The following is a 27,565-nucleotide window of genomic DNA, read 5'->3' on the forward strand; positions in this document are numbered from 1 at the left end:
CAATACTGACAATGCATTTTAATCAATCATACTCTTCTACCTGCTTCCAAAAGGTGAAGCCATATATTTAAAAAGAAAAAAAAATTGGTTAGTTTTAACACCATAATTAATCAGTTTCTAGTTTCCTGTCTTATCTGTACACTGGAATTTTCACCTGAGTCACCAAAAATTAATCAAACAAAATCAACATTTACTGCTTAATAAATGAGTGTGATGCTAGGTATTAATGTTATGAGGAAATTATTGAGAGAAAAAACAAAAGAAGGGGCTGATACAATAGCTCATTGTCAAAAATCCAAGAGAACAAGGCTACATAGGTTCCTAGATTATAAGAACACACCAGTCAGTTTCCCAGGCAGGACCAGGGGAAACATGTGGGTATCAAATTGAGGTAATCAGTCAACAGCTCCCCTCATTTTCTTGATTCCCCCCTCTTCCAGAGTGGGAAGCCATGGGAGAATCTTGGGGAACACAAGTGGATAAGAGTAATTTTATAGAAACTTTAAATGCTAGATAAGTTAATACAATTTTATGAAAGATATGAACCCTAGGAATTATTTTCTTGGCTGAAGTTGCTACCTATTAACCAGGCAGATATGTCTCTGAGAGTGAAGACAAAATAATCAATATAAGTTTTCAGAATATGTACTCCATATACATATCTGAATCAAAGCATGGTACTTAAATTTCAATGCAAAGTTGCACTTAATTAATGACCAAGTCCTTTGCTGAACTTACACTCCCACAGTATAGAAACCAAATCCTATTCTATTGGCTGTCAAAATTCTGGCACATCCCCTTAACCTCACTGTGAAGTAACAGAAGATAGATATGTTGGTCTGTAATCAGTTTCCTAGCACAGAGCAGCTATAACCCTTGTAATTTCCCAAGAGAGCCCTCAGGAGCATCTTTTGTTCTAATATTTGTCTTTGATCTTGGATCCTGACACAGAGCTCCTAAATCCCTTGGAATTCCCTGGGTGACAGGAATGTCTTTTGTTGCTAAGAGTTAGCAACTCTTAGTGGGTTCCTGGGGCTGGTCACCAGAAAGACCAAGCCATGATTAGAAGCTTTGAACTTTCAGCTTCACCACCCAAGCTCCAAGAAGGATAAAGAGATTGGAGATCAATCATATCCATGTGTTGAAGCCTCCCAAAAGTACAGGGTGTGGAGAGCTTCTGGGTTGGTGAATGTATCCACATAAAGACAGCACCAAACCCACCTCCACAGAAACAGAAGCTCCTGCACTTAAGACCCTTCTGGACCTCATCCTAATATTGCTTCATCTGGCTGTTCATTTATATTCTTACTATATTTTTATAATAAACTGGTAAACATAAGTAACTGTTTCCATGAGTTCTGTGAGATATTCTGGCAAGCCCAAATAACAGGACAAAGAAACCATGATTTATAAGTGGTTGGTCAGAAATACAGGTAACAACCTGGTACTTGCAATTGGTGACTGAAGTGAAGGCAATCTTCTGGGACTGAGTCCTTAACTTGTAGGATCTGATGCTAACTCCAGGTGGATGGTGTCAGAATTTTAGGACACCTAGCTGATGTCTTAGAGAATTGCTTAGTGTGGGAAAAACCCACATGTCTGTACTTACAAAGTTTTTTTGGGTATGACTAAAGAAGAAACAGAAAATTGTTTTCCCAAACTCACTCTGCCTCAGTTTCCTCATATGTAAAAGAAGGAAAAACAAATGCTTACTTCACAGAATTTTTGAAGTGGGGAGGGATTAACTAATTAGATTTGTGACTTATTAGTCAATAACATAATCACTGTTAAAATTATTGGCTAATGCACTTATCTTTGTTTACATATAAGCAGCAATTTCTTATTTCCCCTTTTTTTGAATGACAGTTTAATTTTATTTCTTAAGTATATACAATACACTTAAGATTCAAGATTGGGTAAAGAAAGGTAGTTTCCTTCCCTTCTTAAACATGGTAACTGCATATCCCATCTGCACCCTGTGACAATGAGAAGGCCCTTCCACAGCTCCCGAAGCAGACCCCTTCCCGTTGTGTCACCTCCATGTCACCAGTGCCCATGTCAGAGTACACACTATCTATGGATGGACCACAAGTTCATACCTAACTTAAATGGCTCACTCTCCATAGTTTCATTTTATTTTTTAATTAATTTATTTTACTTTTTTCTTGTTTCATTTAAAAAAATAGCTACAAACATATAATCCCTCATTTGGAGACTAGCATAAGTTGTTTTTTTTTAACCATGATTCATATTCATTACATTTTGCACATGGTAACTGAGGCCCAGAGAGGTTAATTACTTACTTGAGGACATAGGCCCTTAGTGAGGAAGCAAGGAGTAAGACTTGATATTGCACAGTGACCAGGCAAAACTGCCAAACCACCTCAAATTTCCCCAGTGCTTGTAGCACTTGAGTCTCTAAGATTGAAACATGTCTATGTGCTCCCATAAAGTCATTAAAATAAGCATTTTTATAGCATTATTCAATAATTAATGTATAAAATGGTAATGCTGACTCAGCAACAAAGATTCAATTATATTCTATATACTCCATTTAATAAAGAATAATATAATCCATTTTAGAAAGAAAAGTCCATAAAAGTTGATGATTTTTAAGTTTGATATTTAGAGTTTAATTAACATACCCAACTTCCTACAAAACAATTCCATTCAGTTGCTTAAAGGGTGTCTCAAACTCAACATGTCTAAAATAAACTCAATGTCTACACTCAAATCATCTCCTCCTATATTCTCTTCTCTTTCAAGAAATTGAATCAATGTCCTATAAGAAACTCAAGACTTGTCCTTGACATTGTCATCTCCTGCAACCATCAGAGCCAATCAAGCATCTAGCTCTCTTGTTCCCACATCTCAAATACCTCTTCATTTTACCCACTTCTTTCATACCTCACTGCCACTCTGCTTTAAGCAGGCATCATTTCCTGAACAGAATTCATGGAATGCTGCCGCAGCTTCCTACTCAGCCTCCTGAAGAGACTGGCTCTTCTCCAATCCATTCTCCTCACTAAATCCATAGTGATCTGTCCACAACACAAATGTGATCATATCTGCTTTTTTAAACCCATTCAGTGGCTTCCCAACTTTTAAGGCCATTCAGTGGCTCTTATTCATTCATTTAGTCATCTATAAGATGTAATAAGCACATCAAATCTACATCAAAACAACTCTAGAACCCTAGTAATGACCTACATTCAGGTAAAATATTCATCCCATCCCATGTTCCTTCTCTCTCCACAAAAAGGGCCAACTAAATCCCATATTCATAATTAGCCTCACCTGCTTTGTATAAATTTTGTTGCATCTAGATATATCCTTAAAATGTATATTTTCAAATTTAATTGATTTTAGCTTTTCAAACTGTATCACACTATATATCATCTTTCAGGGACATAACTTTTATACTTAATTTACTGTTCTATCATCAAGCGTTCATCATATTGGTACAAGTAACTGCAGTTCATTCATTTTGACTACTATATACTAATCCCTTATATATTGATATACCACTGTTCATTCATCAGCTTTTCCAATGGTGGCTATATGGTTTATTTTCCACTTTTATTTTTATGAACAGTAGTATGATGAAGTATGTATGTATGTGGAAGACATTTTGTTGAGTGAACCATATGACTAAGAGTAATGGTTCATACACAAATGTTCAGATTTGAAAGATAATGCCAAACTGCTATCTGAAGTTATTATAAAATATGGAGATGTATCACTTCCAATAATTAGTATTATTAGCCTTTTTAATTTTTGTCAACTGAATAGATATAAATATGTAATTGTAGCCTTGGTCTATATTTCCCTGATCAAAACTGATGTCCAATATTTCTTTGTAAGTTTTTCTGCTATATGTGTTCCCTTTCTTAAGAAAAGTCTATTCATGTCTCTCGCCCATTTGTTCCCTAGGGGCTATTTTGGCTTATCTTATTAATAGCAGGTGTTCTTTATATATATTTGACAATAATCTCTCAGATGCATGTTCTTTGAACATCAACAATTGTATCTTGTCTTTCCACTTTAGTTTATTTTTTAATAAACCAACTCTCATTTTTTTTGTCTTGACATTAATACATCCAAAGTTTATCTTGGTTTCTGACATGAAGTACACATCCAATTTCATCTGTTTTCCACATGGATTACCATGTTATTTTCAGCTCCATTTACTGAACAGCCCTTCTTTCCTCCATTGATATGTAGTGCTTCCTCTGTCATATACCAAATGTTCCAAACATATGTGAGTCTACCCCTAGGGTCTCTATTTTGCTCCACTGGACATTTTTTCTACCCTTTGTGTCCATGTACCAATGCTGCTATTTAATCACTCTATTTTTATAAGACTGCTATATTTCTCTCCTCAAGAGGTATCCTGGGTATTCGGTAATCTTTATAACTTCATAAACTAATTATTTTCTTTTTTAATGTTTTACACCTCTGCCTAAATGCTACACTCTCTGTGAAATTTTATACAATACCCTAGATCTATTTTCCTCTACTCCGAGCATGCCTCTTTCTTATCCCAATACACAATATACTCTTTGTGCTTATCATCATTTCTAAATTACATTTTTAGAGAAAGATAGATAAATGTTTATTTCTAATTGACTATAAGCTCTAAGATAGTGGGGACCTTACTTCTCTTTTATCTTCAGGTTTTACCACACAGTAGACACTTAACAAATGATTTTCACAAGAGTTACTTTCTCCTTTGGAGCCTCATGCAGAATAACTGCTTCTTCTTGTTCCCTACTGTAGACCCTATTCACCCTGGACAGCAAAGCCCGCCGAAGCCTCCTCATTCAGACCTTTCAGTCACCATCTCAATACATAGCAGATACTGACTAAAAAAAAGTCACCATGAGCCAATACTCCACTGAGGGGCTTGTACACATCATCTCATTTAACTCTCAAGGCAACCCTGTGAAGCAAAATTTATTGCCCCTAAGGTTCTCATTTTAGTGAGAACACAAGGATTTTATTAAGAAATTTGTCAAAAGTCACATAACAGGTGCAATGGGGAAGAGGTAATAGCCAGGGTGCAGAACAGAGCCTGAGCTTTTAACCTGGTGGTAATCCTCTTACAGCACTTGTGAACTCAGATGGCATTATTATACATTTCCTTAGGATTTGTTTTTCCTTTGCCCATTATTGAGCTATATTCTTTTTTCCTTTTTAAATTAAGATTTAATTGATATATAACATTGTGGAAGTTTAAGTTATACAACATATTGACTTCATAGGCACATAAATAATTGATGATGTGATAAATAAGTAAACATTTCTAAAAATTAATTCAGAGTATATGCTAATATTGGATACTTAAACACAGTTTAAAATTTAACATTTAGAACTATAAGGGATCTTAGAAACCACCATGCCCAAATGCTTTCTTTTAATATTAGAGACACTTAGGTCCCAAAAGATTAACTGTTTTAAAAAGTCAAAAGGCCTTCTCTTGGCATATTTTGAACATAAAAGTTTCAGTTAAGTAAACTTTGAGCAGCAGCATCTGCCTATAAATAAAATATATTATAACTATATGACACAAGTTCCCAAATGAAATAACATTCTGAAATAATATGTAAAAATAGAAAATGTAGAGTTCCAGCCAAGATGGAGGTGTAGGTAGATACGCTTCACTTCCTTGCACAACCAAAATAAGGGTAACAACAAATTTAAAAAGCAAAAACAGCCCTGGCTGGTGTGGCTCAGTGGATTGAGCGCCAGCCTGCAAACCAAAGGGTCACTGGTTTGATTTCCAGTCAAGGCACATGCCTGGGTTGCAGGCCACATCCCCAGTAGGGGGTGCACAAGAGGCAACCACACATTGATGTTTCTCTCCTTCCTTTTCTCCTTCCTTTCTCCTCTCTCTAAAACTAAATAAAATCTTTTTTAAAAAATAAATAAATAAACAAACAGACAAATAAATAAATAAATAAACAAAGACAAAAACAACCAGAACTGCAAGAAAATGAAACTGTATGAAATTCCAACAACCAAGGATTTAAGGAAGCAGCATTCATCTATACTGATAGGAGGGGCAGAGATGGGAAGCTGGAGCTATGAGGGCACATGACAAGGTGGTGGCTGGTAGACCTGGAGTGGCTGAGGCCACAGCTGGTAGACAAGGATACCTCAATTTGTGTGCAGATAAGCCAGATGAACAACTGAGGAGTGAGGCAGACTAGGGTTCCAGCACCAGAAACTAAAGCCTCAAAACCTCTGGCTGTAAAAACCTGTGGATATTTGGGCAGCAGGAAAAACTTCCAGTCTCATAGGAGAGTCCACTGGAGGAGGCAGCAGGGTCCTAGAAAGTACACAAGCCCACTCAGCCAGGAGTCAGTGCCTGAAAGAGCACAATCTGCTTGTAGGAAGTGAGGGTAATAACTGAAAACTGAGCGAGAGCCAAGCAAGTGGCATTGTTCCCTCTCTGACCCCTCCCCCACATACAGCGCCACAAGGCAGTGAAGTGGGTTGCCCTGCCCTTGTGAATACCTAAGACTTCATCCCTTACTATGTAACAGGTACACCAAGACAAATAAATATGGCCCAAATGAAAGAACAAGATCAAAACTCCAGAAAAATAACTAAGCAACCAGGAGATAAACAACTTACCTGATGCGACGTTCAAAACATTGGCAATCAAGGTGCTCACAGAAATGATTGAACATGGTTGCAAAATAAAGGAAGAAGTGAAGGCTACGCAAAGTGAAATACAGAAAAATATACAGGGAACGAACAACAAAGGGAAGGAAACTGGGACTCAAGTCAATGATTTGGGACAAAAGGATGAAATAAACATCCAACTGAAGCAGAATGAAGAAACAAGAATTCAAAAAAAATGAGGAGAGGCTGAGGAAGCTCTGGGACAACTTTATATGTTCCAACATCTGAACCATAGGGGTGTCCGAAAGTGAAGAGGAGGAGCAAGAAATTGAAAACTTACTGGAAAAAATAATGAAGAAAAACTCCAGTGTGGGAAAGGAACTAGACATGCAAGTACAGGAACCTCAGAAAGTCCCAAACAAGTTGAATCCAAGGAGAAAAACACCAAGATACATCATCATTAAGTTACTCAAGATTAAAGGTAAGGAGAGAATCTTAAAAGCAGCAAGAGGAAAGGAGAGAGTTATCTACAGAGGAGTGCCCATAAGACTATCATCTGATTTCTCAAGAGAAAACTCTGTACAGGCGAGAAGGGGCTGGAAAGAAGTATTTGAAGACATGAAAGGCAGGGACCTACATCCAAGATTGCTCTATCCAGCAAAGCTATCATTTAGAATGGACGGGCAGATAAAGTGCTTCCCAGATAAGGTCAAGTTAAAGGAGTTCATTATCACCAAGCCCTTATTATATGAAATGTTAAAAGGACTTTAATGTAAAGTCCTTTTACATGAAATGTAAATGAAATGTAAAGTCCTTTTACATGAAATGTAATGAAATGTAAAAAGGACTATTAACAACTGAACCTAAAAATCAAAAACAAACTAAGCGAACAACTAGAACAGGAACAGAACCACAGAAATGGAGATCACATGGAAGGCTATCAGTGGAGGGAGGGAGAATGGGGAAAAAAAGAACAGGAAATAAGAAACAAAATTGGTAGGCACAAAATAGACAGGGGTGGTTAAGAATTGTATAGGAAATGGAGAAGCCAAATAACTTATCTGTATGACCGGTGGACATGAATTAAAGGGGTGGGAATGCTGGAGGGAGGAAGGTACAGGGTGGGGGGATATAAAGGGGAGGAAAAATGGGACAACTGTAATAGCATAATCAATAAAATGTACTTTAAAAATAAATAAAATGTGTAATACTATAAAAAGAAAGTAATTAAACCCCTAAAGTCTATTTTACATTTACTCAAGACAAACATAATGTATAACTAAACAAGTCTTAAAAATAAAAAGAATATGGCTTAATTTTATAATTTAAGTACAAGGAAAAATTACTGTTTTTGTCTTGCATCACCACATTTCACCATTTGAGGTTTGATCTGAGCATTAAGGACTTAAATCAGCAAAACTGTACTTTTTTTATACTTATAGAAAAGAATGTCATAATTTTGCTGAATCAGATTGTAACATTTTTGTGACCAATCTAGATGTCTCCATTCAACAAATGATAAAGTGATCATTCCAAACTGATGTAATCCATCAAAAATACATTTGTACTTTCAGTCAAGCAGTAATTCAACTGATTCTAACAAAGAAGCAAAGAAGGTGATTTATTCTGGGATTTTAACCACAGACCAGCAAATCAATCTCCATGTTCATTTATCAAAAACCAATAGACTCATAATGGTCTCCTCTTTGAATAGTCCTAGTATAAAGGCACAAAAGATGCACATAAACTGCTTAAATGGGCCTAGGTGTAATCACTACCAAAGTACTTTTTCTCAACTTTTGAAGTGGTCAAAAATTACAGTGAGAAAGCTAGATTCATTTTAAAAAGAGGAAGATAACCAGAATTTCTCTAGTTGAGCAAGAACATTATTGTAATCTAAAGCAAACTCACGATGTCCTAAATACTTTTTTAACAAAAATTAATTTTTGGAAATGCTCTTTCCTCTTTCCTAAACCTTATAAAATTAGATAGTATCAATGAGATCTGTTCATTAGCATATTTTGATTAATAAATAATTTCAAAAATATCTATACTACTAAAAAGAGATTATGATTATTAAATAAATGCAAATCTCAAGTTCAGAATATATATTCACTCTTCCTAAAGGTACAAACATTTCAAATAAGACTCAAAGTTTACTTTTTGCCACATTTATGAAGAAAGCTTTTTCTAAGCAGAAAATTAATGTAAGCTAGATTTCAAGGGGAAAAAATGCTTAATTCCATGAGAATAAAACTAATTTGAAGCACTTTTAATACTTTAGAAGCACTCATTTGCTAGGAATAGTTCAAAAATATCTTTGCAGACCAGAAGTCAGCAAAAAGCACAGAGAAAATTATTTGAAATAATTGCAGGAAATGAGTATGTGTGACTTCACTTAATAAATCCCACTTACATATATCACTATGTTTCTTTGGAATTCACTCTTTGCTAGTCATTGAAACTGGTCTCAAAAGAGGTAAATATTGAGTTAAAGTGACCTTATGATATATTTTAAATTATCTTTTGCCCTTAATACAGGGCAACAACCTGATGGCCCACAAGTTGGATTTGGTCACCAATACACCAATATGTGTTTTGTTTAAAAAGTGTTTATTTGTTTGATTATATTTGGAAGTCTTTAGGGGTGCCATGTGCATTCCATTTTGCTACAGTCCCCACCATCTCACTTCAGTCGGTTTTCTCTTCTCTCTGTTATATGCTTGGTCTCTAAGGGATTTTCCTTCCAGAAGCCTATAGTTAAAATTCTGCACAATTTGAATGTTCACTGAATTAGTTTTTCCATATAGTCACAGAATATAGGAATTATTAGAATTGGAACATACCCTAGAGGTTAGTTTACTCTCCTCGTTTCTTCTAACAAGATACTGAGGCCAAGAAAAGTAGAGTAGCTTTACCATAGTTAAATGCACATTAATAGTTCTGCCAAAATGTTCTTCTAACTCAATAAGCTTAAACAACCCCAATTCTGAAGTTCCATGTTTTGTCATGAGTCACCACCATTCTCTCATCTCTATAAATGTAGCATTTGCTTCAGAAGCACTTACCCCTGAGAGCAGGTAGCAGGGATCTCTCCTTCTTGTCATCACATTTGTTACATTCACTGAAGTACAGGAGTAAGAAGACATCAACCAGAACCCACATCAGTGAAGTGGCCAGAACCACCTTGCAGTAAACAAACCTCCTCATGTCTTTCCTTGCTTTCTAGTTAAAAAATAGACCGAAGACAGATGCTACTGTGATAAATCCAAGCCACAGCGGTGAACTCCACGATGAAAGCAAAATACACCCCACTGTTTTAAAAAAAAGAAAAGGGAAAAAAAAAAGAAAAGAAAATTTTATCACCATATAGTTTGTTTTGCATGAAGAAGATATAACATGAAATATATGACTTACTTAATGTGCCCATATATATCAGCACTTGACCTTCAAATTCAGAATTAAAAATCCAAACAAATAAAAGTTGTACATAAGCCAGGTGGCTAAAATTTGAACAGTCAATCCTAGACATGCTACTATTCTGCTGGGCCCTTAGCAACTATTAGTCGATTTCTTCAACTCGTATGGTCTCCTCCTTAAATCCCCATCATAACATTCTGTAGAGCACCAAGTTGTCCAATGATGAAGCTCTGAATTAACCCCTGCTTCAGCTCTTTCAAGGAGTAAATGAGGTTGAAATAGAAATCATCCTGGGACACAATATATCATAATGGCTCACAGTTGACCTTTATACACAGATGGTCTTGGGTCTATTTACTTCATAGTTATGGGAGCCTAAGTTTTTTTTTCCTTTATAAAATGAGAATAACAATGCAAAACCTAAAGATTTGCTATGAGGAGTAGGTACAATAACACTTGTAAACCATCTTGCAGAAGACAATGTTATTAACATACAGAAGAAAAACATTCTTAAATTCTCAAAAAGGGCAGTCACATGAAATAAGTCATTAGTTATTAAGCCTTAAAACCCCATCTGGTCTGCAGAGAAAGTTTATCTACAACAGATGTTTATTTTAAAATAAATAGCATATATTTAAAAATATTATTACAGGAGAAACAACATATTACTGTAGAGTGACTTAAAATAACCAAAAAGTTCTAAATGGAATAAGAACAAATGTACACAATTATTGAGTGATATTTGAAAACAGTATAGGATTAATACCATATACATATTTGTTCTATTTACACTGTGTAGGACAATAAGGACCTGGTTAATTCCATCTACACAGTGTGTTTGTGCATATGTATGTGTGTATGTATGCATACAGCATATATATACTGTATATATGTACACACACATGCATACATATATGTATACTCATACTATATATGTATATGTATACTATATATATACTACCCTTTTGTATACTATATGTATACAGTATATGTGTGTATATATATATATATATACACACACACACACACAAAAGCCAATCTATTCTCATGTCATTTGCTACATTTAAAAAAATATCAACTGAAGTATAAATGTATTGATGTGAATAAGTAACATAATTTTCACAGATATTCAAGGAGAAGAGCTGTTAAATACAAAAACATTCAGAATTATTTTATAAACATTTGTCTCAAAATTAAAGCATCAAAGTGCAATTTGCTGAGGCACAGTTCTTTAAATTAATGGCAGCTGACTTTGTATAATAAAGCAACACAAATACTGTCGCCTATTACAACCTATCCAGACTGGTAACCAATTCAAAATTTATATAAAGTGACAGTTTAAAAACGTCATTATACTGAAGGGTCTACATTCAATATTTACATAAAATTTATAATTATTCAGAATATTTTTTTAAAAAGAAAGAAGCCAACTGTGCAAATTTAAGAAATACATTATATTTAGGGTTTGTCTGCTTGTTATTTTTCTTGAGAAAGTGGTGTTCAAATTACTTATTTCATTTTGACTTCATTGTTCTGTAAAAATTATAGCTAACCATTGGAACTCAGTCTCTAAACCTTGGATTACAAGAGAAAAGTTTCTGTGTGTGTGTGTGTGTGTGTGTGTGTGTGTATACACACACCATATATGTATACACACACACATATATAATTTCCTCTTACCCTGTGTATAATTTACTGAAAATGAATGTGAAACAATTTAAGTAATCAAATTTTCTGCTTTTTTGGGGGGAATAGGTCCATTCAATTTATTGTAGAAAAAAAAAGTCTCTTGGAAAAGTGTATATAAGACTGGTGGTTACCAAAAGTCCATTCCCAGATTATAAGGAATACCTTAAAATAAAAGATCCTATATTAAAGTTTCTATATGTTATATAAAATCCTTTACTATAAAGATCAATAATAAAGTAATAAACACCATTCTTGGCTATGTCATAAAGTGAAAAGATGACTTCAAAGGAAAAGATACGTGATGATGGAAGCAGAGGTGGAAGTGATGCGGCCGTAAACCAAGGAATGGGGGTGGAGATGGCTGACAAGCAGGATTCTTCTCTAGGACCTCCTGAAGGAACTAGCCCTGCCAACACTTGATTTTAGCCCAGTGAGAATCAGTTTGAACTTTTGACATGCAGAAGTCAGTCCTATCCAAAGAAGAGGAATTACACTATGGAAATTGTACCACCTGCTTTTCTGGATATGTTTCCTTCAGGAAACAAGAACTTTCTATGTGATCTCACAAACATAGTAGTTACAAAGAAACCTTACTCCGTAAAAGCTACAAGAGCTCCTTCCCTTAAATTGATGCCTCTGAGGTAGCTATTACTGCTCCAGGAACCAGTAACCATGGAAACAGCTCCACAGGTCTGACAGCTCACCTCCATCCCCCAACACACTACACTCAAAAATATTCTAAAAGTTATTTGACCCCAGTCTAAATAATAAATATCTATTGTGTGTCCTCTAGATTTTCTGAATTGATCACAACCAAGAATATTTCTAAATCAACATATCTTCAGGGTATACAAGCTTTCCTTCCAGTCCTCTTGTTAGCCAACCCCCCTCTTCTGTGGGAACCACAGAGGTCAAGAATGAAGAAACTGGCCATACAGATGACCTCTCTCAACAGGAAGACAGTGATCCCCAAAAGAATATGATCCTGGGCAATTTTCTCTCCTTCTCCATGGATCCTCTCCAGCCTCTGAGTCTCCTGAAATCCATTTCATCCCTATGGGAAAAGAGATGAACATGAAGAAGGACAAGATGAAGTCATTTTGGCAAATAGTCTTTTGCCATTCAAGGTGTCCTTCATCAGAAAATAATTCAGAACACTTGGTAAAGAAAATCAAACCCAAAGTGTTAGTAGAAATTTTTTTTACAAAAAAATACACACAATCAAGTCAAAAACCATACCATTGTTAGTACGAGAACAACTGGGAATGCATCCCAGAATGGGGACCAGTGGATTTGGAACATAATGGAATTTGTAGAGACAGCATGTATACTGGAGAGAATAAGGTCATGGCCAAAAGCCCTGACTGACCAGCATTTATCAAAAAATGTGTCTAAATCACATTCTGACCTCATTGCCTATCCTTCAATTGAGAAAACATCAAGAATTAACTGGAGTGAATCTGAAACTGTTAAACACAGTTCTAAAGGGGATTTTGAAAGAAAACCTCCTTCACTTCTGAATGGGAAAAAATTATCAAAATAATGAGTTCAATAGATGTTGGAATTAACAGTGAACTTGAAGAAATGAGTAGCATACTGTTTCCTACTGAGGTTTTTGACCCCAATTCCTACAAGCTGCTGCCATTTCTCTGTGAGCTCCTCAGGAATTTGCCCTACATTCCACTTTATGTGGCATGTCCTTTTGTGCTTCATCTCCTTGTGAACTTCTTCCTTAAGTAACTTTTATAAGCCTTGCCAATTTCTCCTCATTGCAGATATAACAAATTGTGTTGCTGCTGCTGCACTTTGCGAAGTATTTTGCTTGAACCAGTCAGAAGCAGTATTTTTTATAAAATCAACATTTGACACTATTACTTTCAGTTATTAGAAGTTCCTGTTCAAAATAACCAATAAGATAGGTACTCAGAAGAAATTAATATATACAAGAAAACTAACATTTTTTATTATGGTATTAGAGTTTTATAACTTGTCAAACTAAATACTATATTAATGAAGAACATATAATCAATAAAATCAGTAAAGGATTAAAATCTTGGCAAGACCCCAATTCTACCATTTAATATGTTGATTTAGCCAACTGGGAATTCAGGAATATATATGGTAAAAATATTTAAATAAAACTCATCAATTAAAGCATTTAAGAAACAAAGTATGACAGCATTTTATTTTGTGCCATTTTTTTCTTGTAAGGACAAAAACAGAGTATTTTCAGCATTCATCCTATAGTTTTACCAACATACCTTAAAAAACAAACCTTTTCAGTATGGAAAATTTTAAACATATACAAAAATAAAGAGAACAGCCTTAAAAACACTTACATACCATTCACCTAGCTTCATAACCTATCAACACGTGACGAATCCTGTTTTACTCCATAGTAACTATTCATTCCCTATACACATCCAGGATCATTTTAAAGAAAATTGTGGATATTACGTTATATAATCTGTTAATATTTTGTGTAAAACTCTCAATGATACAGACAAGAATAAGTCAAAATACTATATCACACCTAAAGAAAAATCAATAAGAAATTTTGTTTTTAAATTTCATTCTACTTTATCTTACCATTTTTTCTTTTCTATTAAAAATTTTGAGATGATATTGGCTAATAAAATTATATAGGTTTCAAGTGTACATTTCTATAAGACATGATCTGTGTATTGCATTGTCTGCCCATCACCCAGAGTCAAATCAATCAAACAGTGATTTATGTTGCTGAAGATCCACTTGGTTTTTAAATATCTCCAGTTGTCTCAATTTATTTTTTAATCTTTGGTTTGTGTGAATCAAGTTGCTATTAAATACATTATGGTTGGTTGAGTCGTCTCTTAAGACTTTTTAATATGTATGTTCACACTCTTTATCTTGTTCCTTGAAATTTATTTGTTGATGAAGTCATGCCAAAATGTTTTAAAACCTTCTTTTATGAGTTCAATAATCTGTTATTTGAAACTTGGCTTCTCTCAAAATAAGAGAGAATAATAATATTCTATTTTAGAATAATAATTAAATCCCTGTTCATATTAAAGGTAGTATCAAACAGTAAAAAGCAAAAGTGAAAAGATTACTTTAGATAGGCATGTTGCTTCTCTGTTCTTCATTATATTTAATTATAACATATTTTCTACCCTATCCACTTCACAAAATATTGTGACTTAAGCAGAATAAAGAATAAAGATATTTTAAAAAGAAAGTATGTAGAATATTATTATAATAGAAAAATCTGAATGGAATCACTTAATATTAAATATTAAAATGTCTAAGATGTCATTTTCTAAGAGCCTAACAGTTGAAGTTATTTGAGAATTTAATTTTAACTTTAGCTATAATGAAATGTGAAAATCACATCTTATTATCACTTCAATAATTATACAAATTATTCTAATTTCAAAGCCTGCTAGATCTGTACATCAAAACAGTAACACCAAAAGAAGTCTAACTTTAGTATTTTATGGGCTAGAAGTAAGTTGCTGTTTAAATTTTTATGTATTTATGAAATAGTCTTTTTTATATATCTTAAGCTTTTAATTCTATCTGTACATTTAAAATATAGTAAATGTTATCATTCACAAGGGTCTTAATCTGCTGGCATTTGTAAAAGAGCAATCTTGTATATTGTGCTGCAATACTCTTCACATAAGAACAAATTTATCAGAAGGATGGCACAGTATACACGGTAACACTCACCAACATGAGCACAGTTGGGGCCCCAGGTTTATTTAAAAGAGTCAGCATCTGTATTATGTTTTTATTCCAGTAAGCCCCCATTTATTTGCAAACACTGTTCTGTCTCTCAAACCAAGTCCAAGTTCTTCAGATCCCTGGCTTGCCAAGCCCATGTGCAGCATGACCAACTGCATAAACTACTGGCTCTTCTAGCCAAAAATACAATCCCTTTTATAATTATTTCAAAATCTTCTTAGCACAGTTATTTCCCTCTTTAAAAATATTTCTCTAGGTAGAAAAACTTCAGAAGTTAGAAAACTATCAAGTACCATTTTGCCAGTCAGGCTGCCCTTGCTTTTCTTCCTGCCCACTAAATAATATCAGCCAGATAGTCTATGAGATATGACAAGATTCTTGTCTGAAAATAGACACCATTTTTTCCTATCTTTATCAAAAATGGATTTCAAATATAAAAAAAATAAAAACTGGATAAAATTTATAAGTTTGGTGAGTACATTATTAAAATAAAAAAGAAAGACTTTTGTTTCTGTTTTTAATTAGTAAGTTATCCCTTACCCAAGGAGTCTAGTCATACTGCTGTTAAACTTATTTTTGTCTGTAGTCATCTGTTTTCCTTTGCAGAAAATTGCATAATAGGTGCAAATGTATTCAGTCTATTTTGTGAGGCTGTGCTGCAACTGCCAAAGGATCCTGGAAGCTAGTGCAAGACTGCTGGTCGTGCCCCAGAAGTTCCAGGCACTGACACACTTTCAATATTTTAAATCACTATGCAGGAGCTTCTGTGAACTGGTGACTGGACAACTTTGCAGTTTGCTTATGGATGGATAAATCTAGTGAGTACACACTGAATAAATACCCTGAATTAGCTACAGGTTATATTGATAGGAAGATTGATCCTTTTATGAAGGAAAATCTAAAAAAGAGGTGAGCCAGAAAAATATACCCTTCGCCTAAACCAAAGGGACCACATTTGAAACCACACCACACAGAAAGATGTAATAAGAGACATAGAAGCAGAAAAAGATAATGTGAAATAAATGTCTTACATGAAAAAATGGTGAAATGAAAGCTATATGTATGTGTGTGTGAATGTGTGTGTATATATATGTATATAAAATATATGTGCCCTCACTTGCATTTAAACTAAGGAAAATTTAAGTATTCATTACATAAAATTTAACTAGTAGAAAGCAACCTAGCTTATGATCCAGAAATAAATAGTTTGGAGTTTCAATACCATGATTTGAATCTGGGTCCCAACACTACTAATTATATGGCTTAATTCCAGTTACCTAAATGATCCATGCCTCCCTTTTCCTAGTCACAAAATATGAAAAGTAGTAGTAGTTCCTCCTAAGACTATGCTGAGTATTAAGCTAATTAATACATCAGAAGGTTCTATAACAATGTCTGACACATAGAATGAGCTCACTACATAGCACCTATGTAACACCAAGTTATAGTAATATTGTTATCATAATGAACATCATCAAGTGAACAAGAAAAAAGAATTCTCCTCATTAATCTTTCTAGAATCTAGAAGCAGTGAATGTTCAGTATGCGTGTATTCAGGGGGTCAGAAAAATGATGATCACCACAAACATATTTGATATTTATGAGCACGAGGTCTGTCCAGAAGGTATCCAGCCATGTAATAAGAAAAACAAAGCCATTTATTGAAGAAGATACCAGCTATAAGAAACATTGTACATAGGACAATGATATCTCAGTCCCTTTCAAAGTAGGCACCTTGGGATCTCACACAGTTCTCCCAATCACCACCAGCTACTGCATCATATTTTTCTGGATCTCCCTGATGGTCTAAAATCTCTTCCCTTTCAAAGGTCATTTTAGTTTTGGGAAAAGCCAGAAGTCACAGTGTGCCAAATCTGGGGTATAGGTTGGTTGAGTCCCCTGAGTGATTTGATGTTTCACCAAAATACTCTGCACGAGACATGATACAGGAGCAGATGTGTTGTCATGATGAAGGTGCCAGTCACCAGTTGCCCATAGCTGCGGCCTTCTGAATCATCCAAATAGTTTTGGTGAAGGAATGTTCAAGCTTAATGCAAAATCTTATGCAGATTCCTGTTCTACTCACTCAGTCATTTTGAATGTAACTGCCACACAACACACATGCTCATTCACCAGCCTCTACTGTCCCCACTGACTAGTACAGTGAAGTCATCATTGTTCACACATGCATATTCCAGTCCACTCTCTTTGGCTGCCAGGTTACATCGATATTGTGCAAACTATTCTTATTATATTGACAATGGCTGAACTTTTTCCAGACAGACCACATGTGTTTAACATTAAATCACAAATATATATAATATTAATATTTTGAGAATTAAAATACATTTTATATTTAATAATAAAAATGTATTTGATAGATGTAGTTTCTGATGTAGTCACACAGGACACAAATGTCAAAACTCACTGATCTATACACTTGAGATCTGTGCAATTTAATTCTATGTAAATTATACCACATTTTTCAAGGTAAAAACCAAAATATTTATGTGCCTATCATATGATTCCCTGACTTCATCAACTTTTGATTAACTAAAGAAGGTACAGGCACAACTGCATCAAATAGAGGGTTTCCTTTACTCAATACCTTTTTGATCTCATCTACCATTGTTATCCATGGCAGTGGCTTGGGTCCCCTGGCCATTCCTTATGGAGACCAATCATCATCTTGCCTCAGGGAACATACATATGCTGTTTTCTGTGTTCACTGATGGGTCATGGTTCCCCACTCTTCTTTCCTTCAGCTATCACTTCTATCCTGATCAAATGTCAAATCATGGATAGCTTGATTTATATGAAAACATATTCTATATTTCTTTAACTCACTTTTTTTTCTTTGTACCTATTACCCACCCAATATACTAAAAAGTTAATTGGTCTTTATATTTGTTTGTGCCCCTCTTAAATACCAAGCTACTTGAGAACAGAATTTCACATCTCTTACATATACCCTCTCTCACTCCAATAGGTTAAGTTTTAAAACTCCAGCACTAGCAATTATGGTATGAATTGTGTCCTCCTCAAAAAAAAAATTATACATAAAGTCCTAACCCCAGTATTTTAGAATGTAACTGCATTTAGAGAAAGGCCTTTAAAGAAGCAATTAAGGTAAAACAAAGTCATATGCATGGGCCTCAATCCAATAGGACTGGTTTCCTTCCTCATAAAATGGGGTAATTAGAGGAAAGACACCAAGAGGAAAGACTATGTAAACACAGAGAAACAGCCACCCATATATCACAGGGAGAGAGGCCTCACAATGAAACCAATTCTGCAGACACATTGATTTTAGGATTCTAAAATCTCTGAAAAAATAAGTTTCTGTTGTTCAAGCCATCCAATCTATAATACATTGTTAGGGCAACCCTAGCAAATGAATATACTGGTTTAATCCAACTTTTCCCTATTCCATTCCTACATGCAAACAGATGAACGTGGCTGGAAAGAAACCCCCATGCTGACTATTCTCATTTGAAATCTATAAACTCACACTGGACTCACAAGTGGACTTCCAGAGCTTCAGAGCAATCTGCAATACGGCGAAGTCAAATCAACCTCCAAAAGAAAATGACTGCATCTCATTTGCCATCCTCGTATTGCCATCTTCATGCCTTTTCCTCTCAGTTCACCACTACACTTCTGCATTTGTGGGTGATGTGTCATTGAGTCAGCTCACACTCCCAGCGACCCTTTGAGTGAGCAATGTCCACAGCTTCCTGATCTTAAAAGCCCTGCTCAGCTCCTCTAGACTCATGCCTATGGCTTCTTTTACTTTTTAATTTTTAATTACATTTTTCCATTACCATTTAATCCCCTTACAGAGTCAATCCATCTCATTTGCTCTTCCTTTTTTTCTGGTGCCTTCTATTTTTCCCAATATTGCTGTCTTTTTCCTAAGGACTTGACTTTTCATGATTCATGATGTACCCGAAATACAGCAGCTTCAGTTTTGCCATTTTTTAAATTTTTTTTAAATTTAATTTATTTTTAGAGAGAGAGGAAGGGCAGGAGAAAGAGAGAAACAATGTGTGAGAGAAACATCTCACACAATCCCAATGGAGACCTGGCCCACAACCCAGGCACGTGCCTTCACCAAAAATCCAGGGAGTGACCTTTCAGTTCACAGACCAGTGCTCAATCCTCTGAAGCACTGTAGCCAGGACCAGTTTTACCGTTTTTGTCTCTGCCAATGTTTCAGGCTTAATTTGCTCTAGGATCCATTTGTTCATCTTCTCCATTTAGCAGAGAAAATATAAACAATCAGAGGAGAATTTTGCATATGGCTATGTTGAATGTATCAAATTGATTGCTTCTATTACTGTCACCCCTAAATATACAATCCAAGTGTTAAACAGATGAATTGTCCTTTTAGGAATTCAACACCCATGCTCTCACAGATTCATGGATTTCACTGATATACTTATCTCTTCTGCCTCAGTTTTTCTTTTCTAATAAGTCACTGCTATCAGCATAAGGATGCTATATGAATGATCATCTTAAAATAAACTGATTTGTCCCCATATTGCTCTTTAGCTATCCTTCCAGCTCTCTGCTCACCTTCAATAGAAACTTTTGTATAGAATTATGTGTAACCATTGTGTACACATCCCACATCCTTATCCTCTAATTTTCTCTTAAATACAACAAGCTTCAGCCCTGCCACTCTCTGGAAACCTTATTTGATACAGTCATGGCCAAATCTAACGGTCAGTTTTCATGCATTTCTTGTATAACCCCTAAGCAGTATGTGACAAAGCTTGGCCATACAGCCTTGTACCCTTTTTCTGGCAGCTCTTTTCTTTCACATCCCTTATTTGATCTTGCAGCAGAGTCTGTTGGCTCTACATTCAGATCTGACCCACTTCCTACCAATTTAGTGCTACCACTCCAGATCAAGCCACCAGCACCATCTTGCCATTCTGCCTTAACTGCTATATTTAGATGTGTATTGTACAATTCATATACTTAAATTGTAGAATCAACAGCTTGTAGTACAGTCACAGAGTTGTGCATTCATCACCACAATCAATTTTAGATCACTTTCATTACCTCAAAAGAAAACAGCTCCCCTTTGCTATGACTTCCCAATGCTCCTAGGTAACCACTGATTTTATTTGTCTCTGTAGGTTTTCCCATTCTGAAATTTCATATAAATGGAATCATATAATATACAGTCTTATATGACTATCTTCTTCATTTACCATAAAGTTTTCAAGACTTATCCATGTTTTAGCATATGCCAATATTTAACTTCCTTTTCTTGCCAAATAATATTCCATTGTGCATTTATGCACATTCTATCTATCCATTTATCAGTTGATCCACATGCAGGCTGTTTCCACTTTTTTGGATACCATAAATAGTGTAGCTATGGACATCCATGGGCAAGTTTTTATATGAATACATGTAATTATTTCTCTTGAGTATATAACTAGTTGTAGGATCACTCAATCATGTTATTTGTTATATTCTTAAATGCATTCCCATAATAAACTACTCTCCAGAGGGCAGGTGGATCCTGTTAAAATTTCATCAGATCTCTTCTCTCTTCTGCTCATTAATCACCAATGGTTTTCTATCACATTTAAAATAAATTCCACATCCTTATCTTGGCCTGTAACAGCCACCCAAATCTGGACCTTGACTATCCTTCAAACTTCATCTTCTAATTCTATTTCCTTCCCTTAATGTGCTCCAGATTCTTCATGCTTCACATTCCCTCTGGGACACTGTTGCCCTGAGTAGTACAATGGCAGCACCCTTCGCCCTTTACTCACCCAGAGAGGTCTTTTCCAGACCAATTTATCTAAAATAATGCCTTTCCATCATCTATGCCATATAATTATGTAACTTACTCAGAGTACACACTACTGAGATATGTTAATTTGGTTTTTTTCTACTTCCCCTAGGGAATTATGTCTATTACTCTCCATGCTATCCTTCAGATACCAAAATCATTTTATGGCACAACATAGGTGCTTAATAAACATTTGTTTAATGAATAAGTGCAAAACAGACTGAGAAAGAAAGGGTCTTATAGAAATGCAGGGAAACTAAATAAGCATGGGTATTAATAATAACGGAAGCTGAAAATGTTGAAGAATCATTTGTTGAGCTGTGCGTAAATGGCCACTCTAAACTGAATAAATGCAAACCTTGTTCACTGGCACAGAGCTGCTTTTCTTCCTCCACACCCACTGATACCTCTGGTCCTCTCCAACCTGACCACAGCTGCTTTAAAATAAAAAGTGATTAAAGATAAGGTTGAGGTATCCTTTCACCAGAGCAGACTTAAGGTCATAGGTACCGGTATGAACATGGTCCAGAAGTTGAGGGTGGATGGTGGAGTAGGGCTCCCACCTACAGCTCTGTGTGAGGGTGGCTCATGGGTGTATGATGAGGCACCCAAGTTGCCATCCTACATGGTCCCAAGTTACAGTGTTGATGTTCTAGTCCAGCAATTTTCACCAGGTGTGCCACACAAAATTTTGAAACATGCACTGACCTCTTTTCTTTCAGATTGTCAAAAAAAATGACAACAGTCAACACAATAATAGTCGTCAGGTGTGATTGATTCAAAATTATACCTATTTTTCGGTGTGCCACAGAATTCTAGCAATTAGTTTTTGTGTGCCATGAGATGAAAAAGGCTGACAATTGTCATTCTAGTTAAATTCACCACTCCTGGCCACACCGCCGAGGCCCGTGAAGTAAACTGGATCATGTTTCCTGATTTCCAGACTGTCCAGAGTTTGACAATGCTGTGTCTTTTGTCACAAATGCCACCCAAAAATGAAATGACGGCCAAGGTGTTAGACAGATTTTCCATACTACATAGCATTCAAAGTTTTCATTGAACATTGGAATGACCTTTGTAAAAACTGACTGCAGAAGATATCTGACCCAACGTCCAATCACCTCCTGGTCTACCGCCCGAGCAAGGTGGTTGGCTTATTGAATTTGACCTTCCCTACAAATAGTTCGTGTTCCCCTGGCCAACTACTGAATAATTATCAGTATAAAATGAGTAGAGAATTATATAAAACTACATTTTCAACCTGGGATACTACCCTGCCCATTCCTAAACCTAGCACATTTTTCTTTCTCCCAGCAGTAAGTACAAGGCAGCCTGGTTGATATGCCTCCAGTGGCAGTCCAGCCAAAGGGGGCCTAAAGTATTCAAACTTAATTCTGATTTGAGTACCTGGATTCTCTGGTTGAAATTACATGGTCCTAGACCATGATGATAATAAACTCTTGGTTGTATGCACTAACTGAATGCCCTGCAGTTGTCCATGTGGGCCAACATAGGAGCTATCTTTAAATTTAATAAAAATGCCCTTGTCCGTCCACATCTAATCCTTCCACAGGGAAGGTGTGGGTCACAGACAGGTGACAGAGAAAAGAAGAGGTTCACTTATATTTATTGATCTGAGACACACCAAATTTCATGTCTATGGAGAGAAACAATCCTGACATCTGGGGAAGGAACAGATTATATCCTACCAGGTGAAAGAAAAGAGTGAGCTCAATTCTTGTTCTCTGTGTCACCTAGATCCAGCACCAGAGCCTGGCAAAATAATCACACCACAGTCCTCAGTGAACCAGTGTCTGCGGCTAACAATCTGCCTGCTCTTTTGCCACCTAAACTTGACAATCTGTGAGGAGTAGGATTGATTTATAGTCTTCTGTAGGTTTAAGTTTTTAATAAAAACATGTATTGTTTTGGGGATAAAACCATTGCTTTAATTTATAATAACTAAAATGTCCCTTTCATTTACCCAGCAGATACAATAGAGTATCTATATAGGTGGCACTCCTGTGCAAGGCACCAAAAATAAAACAGAGAGACAGACACAACCCCTGCCTCTGCCTTAGGATCCAGTAGCAAGGGTAGATTAAGCACTGGAGTGGGGATAAGAAAGGAGGTACCTGAACATTAGGAGTGATTTTCAGATGTAGAACTCTTATAACATACAGTTTTTATATGTAATTAATAATGTTGAGAGAACAGAGAAACAAAGGATTATCAGGCATGGAAAGATGGAAAGAAGAGTGAAGCCTCACAGAGAATGTTTGTAAGGCAGATGCCATTTGTCAAGGCACTTTGTTCCACACTGGCTTTTTCAGTCATGCTTGGATAATGGCGGCATCTATTCTAAGATGATGCTATGAATACCAAAGCCTGAAATATATGTTAATGATATTTTACAAGAAAATTATCATTAAAACATAGTGAAATTAAGTCTTCATAAAGAAAGCTTGTAAAAAAGCAACATATGTCACTCAGAAAGATAATAATTTTTCTATAAACAACCTAAAAATTGTTCATCATTCATTTGTTTTAGCTATTTAATGACTGCTCAGTATTCATCTAATAACATGGCATACCAGTGGCTTGAGCTTGTCCATTATTAGTTACCAAGAGGGGAAAATAAAAATCCAAAATATTTGCTTGCATATAAAACCTAGAGATTTCAGACAACAGTAGAGCATTCCGACATTTCCCAATAGACACGGACCAGCAAGCTGGCCATCTTCTGCTACAAATCACATGGTTAAAAATGAAAACAAATGTTTCCACTGAGACATCTAACCATTAGAAAATCTTAACCTCAGCTTCTTAACTGGCCTTAAGGCTTCTGAAATCTTTATGACAAAAGATTTAAGGAATGAATTACAAGTGTTCCTTCTTTGAAATATATAGAATTATGTGGCTATTTCTTGCCTAGGTTTTCTTTAGAAAATATAAGTGTTTATTTGTAGAAATAATTAAGAATAATATTAAATTATCTTGCAAAATTATACTGGTGTCACTCTGTTCCAGCAGGAAAGTAGGGGCAGACAAAAAGAAAGTTAAGGAGAGTCCAGCAAAAGTCCAGAACTCTAGGGCACAATAGGGTGCCAGCAGCATAAGGGAGAGGCTGCAGAGGAATGTGGTTGCAGAAAAAGCTAGAAAGAAAATCAGTTAGAGCTCCTTTCTGAAATTTTATCACAAAATTGCATAAATATAAATCAAATTTCATTTGCCAGCTTGAATATTTTAATTTAGTGGACTTTTTTATATCATATTTCATACATGGGAGAAACATATAACTTCATTTATATTAGTTTAAAAACACTAACAAGTAAATATTCAAATTTGTCTATCAAAAATATTTTTAAGTAAAATAATATAAACACCTTATTAAAGCTACTTACATATTAGTCTGATTTGCAGTTTCAGGGTTTTTTTTCTCCTGCAGCCTTTCTAGTGAAGTTACTAATTATAAATTAAGTGCCTTAAAAGACAGGCAACTAAAGGGAAGATGTAAATAAAGAATTAAAATCAGAATATTGAATAATTAGCCCCAACTTAATTAAACAGCTAAGTAAAATTATTATATCCCCAAAGAATTATAATTCATATTCTTATTAGCAAAGCACCTTGTCAAATAAAATTGCTAAAGAATATAACTTGCTAATCAACATAAAGCAATCTAATATAATGAAGTATATAATCTAATAATAGAAAAGAGAAATATTATAAAGAAATAAAATTTGCCAAAAATACATAAGAAAGGGAAACACATCATGCCTTTGTTCAAGATTTAAAAGTTGATCAAAGATTTTAAAAGTTACCATTATATTTACAAGCACATGAAAAGGCAACTGAAGTGAAAGCAACATTTTCCCTTTCATCAGGGGAAAAAAGTACTAATTAATTTAATTGGGGATTGTGCTAATAATGAAAGACCTGTGAATTAAAACTAAACACTGTTTTTTTTTAAGATTGTATTTATTTATTTTTATAGAGGGAAGGGAGGGAGAAAGAGAGAGAGAGAGAAACATCAATGTTCGGTTGCTGGGGGTCATGGCCTGTGACCCAGGCATATACCCTGACTGGAAATCAAACCTGCGACACTGTGGTTCTCAGCCCGTGCTCAATCCACTGAGCTACACCAGCCAGAACTTAAACACTGTTTTTGATTAAATTATACTTTAACAAAATTGGGATTAAATGGGTCCTTTTTTAATTTTGTTGGTAAAAATGTCAATTAGTTAAAAGCTTTTTTGGAAAGAAATGTGATGTATTAAAAACAAATATGATTTTTGGATGTACCTTCTTAAAAATAATCCTGTACTTTCAGATAGTAATTGCTCTACTGCAAAAGTTTTTTGAAATCCCCACATTAGAAAGAAGAGTTTGTGCATGGTGATGTCATGACATTATCAAAACATTCAAAATAGACACATAGCTGACTGACAGTCTATTATGCAGCAATTACAAAGTTATGAAATTTATGATAACATAAGAAAAGTTGATATAATAAGAAGAAATTAAATCAAGATACTGACTTTCCCCATGATCACAACCATTTTTTTTCATTACTCATATAACAGTACTGGAAAAAATAGGTGGAAATGTGTAACTTTTTTTGTATGTCTCTTACTATTTTTATTAATTTACAAATTATCCAGAAATAGTATATATTATTTGAGTGAGAAAATATATGCTTACTTTTAAAGTAAATAAGAAAAACACCAACGATGGTGATGAAGAATAAAATACTGAGTTATGTGACATTTGTGCACATGCATAGATAGCAAACATAGGGTCACACATAGTCATAATGAAATTCAACAAAGAGAGAGCAGCAGGCCCAGAGGTCTATCAAAAGTTATTCACAAAACAGAGTAAAAAAGGGCAGAAACTTGTATTAAAATAAAGCCTAATTTGAGTGTTTCATTTCCAAATTTCTCTTTCTTATTTTTGTAGATTTATTTTTGCCCTTTTTGTAGAGGGGTGAACTAGTTTTTGTTGTTGTTATTGCTGCTATTTGTTTGTTTTTTATCCTTACCCAAGGACATACTTATTGATTTTAGAAGAAGAGAAAGGAGCAGGGAGAGAGAAAGAGAAAGAGATACAGAGAGAGAGAGAGAGAGAGAAACATGGATCGGTTGCCTTTTGTATGTACCCCAACTGGAAACTGAACTGGCAACCAATGTGTGTGCCCTGACTGGGAATCAAACCCTCAACCTTTCTTTGGTTCATGGGTCAACACTCCAACCAAATGAGCCACACCAGCCAGGGCCAAATTTCTATTTTTTAGTAGTCTCCAATAGCACAAAATCTATATGGCTTTGGAAAGAAAAATGTTTGCCCCATGTGTCAAATTCTATTAAAACTTTCAAAAAAAGTGGCAAATTTTCCAAACCTGGAGTTTCACCCAAGATTCATGAACTATCTTTTTCTGGTAGCATTTGTTGTCTTTCCTCCAAATAAATACCCTCTTAAAACCAACAGTAGTACTTAGAAGTGATTATTGAAAATGGGGAAGACTACTGACTTCTAAACCCTCACTGCTTCAGGCAGTTGGGTTTCCATCAAACCCAACTAAGTTTGCAGAAAAGAAATAACACAAATTTTAAATTCCACCTATGTAAGAATTTAATATTTTGAAGACAGAGCTACTCAAACTCCCAAATATTTTTCTCTTGTATATAATTTAGATTAAAATGCCATGCTATAGAAGCAACCTAAGTGTCCATCAGTGAATGAGTGGATCAAAAAACTGTGGTACATTTACACAATGGAATACTATGCAGCAGAAAGAAAGAGCTCCTACCCTTCATGACAGCATGGATGGAACTGGAGAGCATTATGTTAAATGAAATAAGCCAGGCAATGAAAGACAAATACCTTGTGATCTCACCTATAAGTGGAACCTAATCAACAAAACAAACAAGCAAGCAAAATATAATCAGAGACATTAAAAGTAAGAACAATCTGACAGTAACTAGAGGAGAGGTGGGAGAAGATAATGAGGGGAAAGGGGGAAGGGTTGTCAAGGAACATGTACAAAGGATCCATAGACAAAGCCAGAGGGGGGTAGGATCAAGGGTGGGAAGTTGGGGGTGGCTGGGGTCAGGGGCAGTGGTGGGAGGAAATGGAAACAACTGTACTTGAACAACAAAAAAAAGGAAAAAAAGATATACAAATGAAAAATAAGATGAAAATACCAATATCATATCTCTTCAGAAAAATTGCAAATTAAAGCAATAATTAAATACTACTATGTATTTATTAGAATGGCTA

At 35.2% G+C, this 27,565-nt stretch overlaps 1 protein-coding gene and 1 pseudogene across 5 annotated transcripts in view; one reads left to right on the plus strand and one right to left on the minus strand.

Moving 5' to 3' along the window:
- The window catches only part of GALNT13 (polypeptide N-acetylgalactosaminyltransferase 13), a 495,830-nt gene that overhangs the window by 419,945 nt on the left and 48,320 nt on the right, over positions 1-27,565 (minus strand). For all 5 annotated transcript variants that reach the window (XM_045831790.1, XM_045831772.1, XM_045831799.1 and 2 more), the window contains exon 3: positions 9,699-9,944. In XM_045831790.1, the coding sequence (XP_045687746.1) occupies positions 9,699-9,840 (142 nt within the window). In that variant the 5' untranslated portion in view covers positions 9,841-9,944. The remainder of the gene's footprint in view (positions 1-9,698; positions 9,945-27,565) is intronic.
- LOC123824418 lies at positions 12,211-13,479 on the plus strand (annotated as a pseudogene).

This window comes from Phyllostomus hastatus, unplaced genomic scaffold (genome assembly GCF_019186645.2).
Source record: "Phyllostomus hastatus isolate PE091 unplaced genomic scaffold, TTU_PhHast_1.1 phas_contig_1, whole genome shotgun sequence".
In the NCBI taxonomy this organism is placed as follows: Eukaryota; Metazoa; Chordata; class Mammalia; order Chiroptera; family Phyllostomidae; genus Phyllostomus; species Phyllostomus hastatus.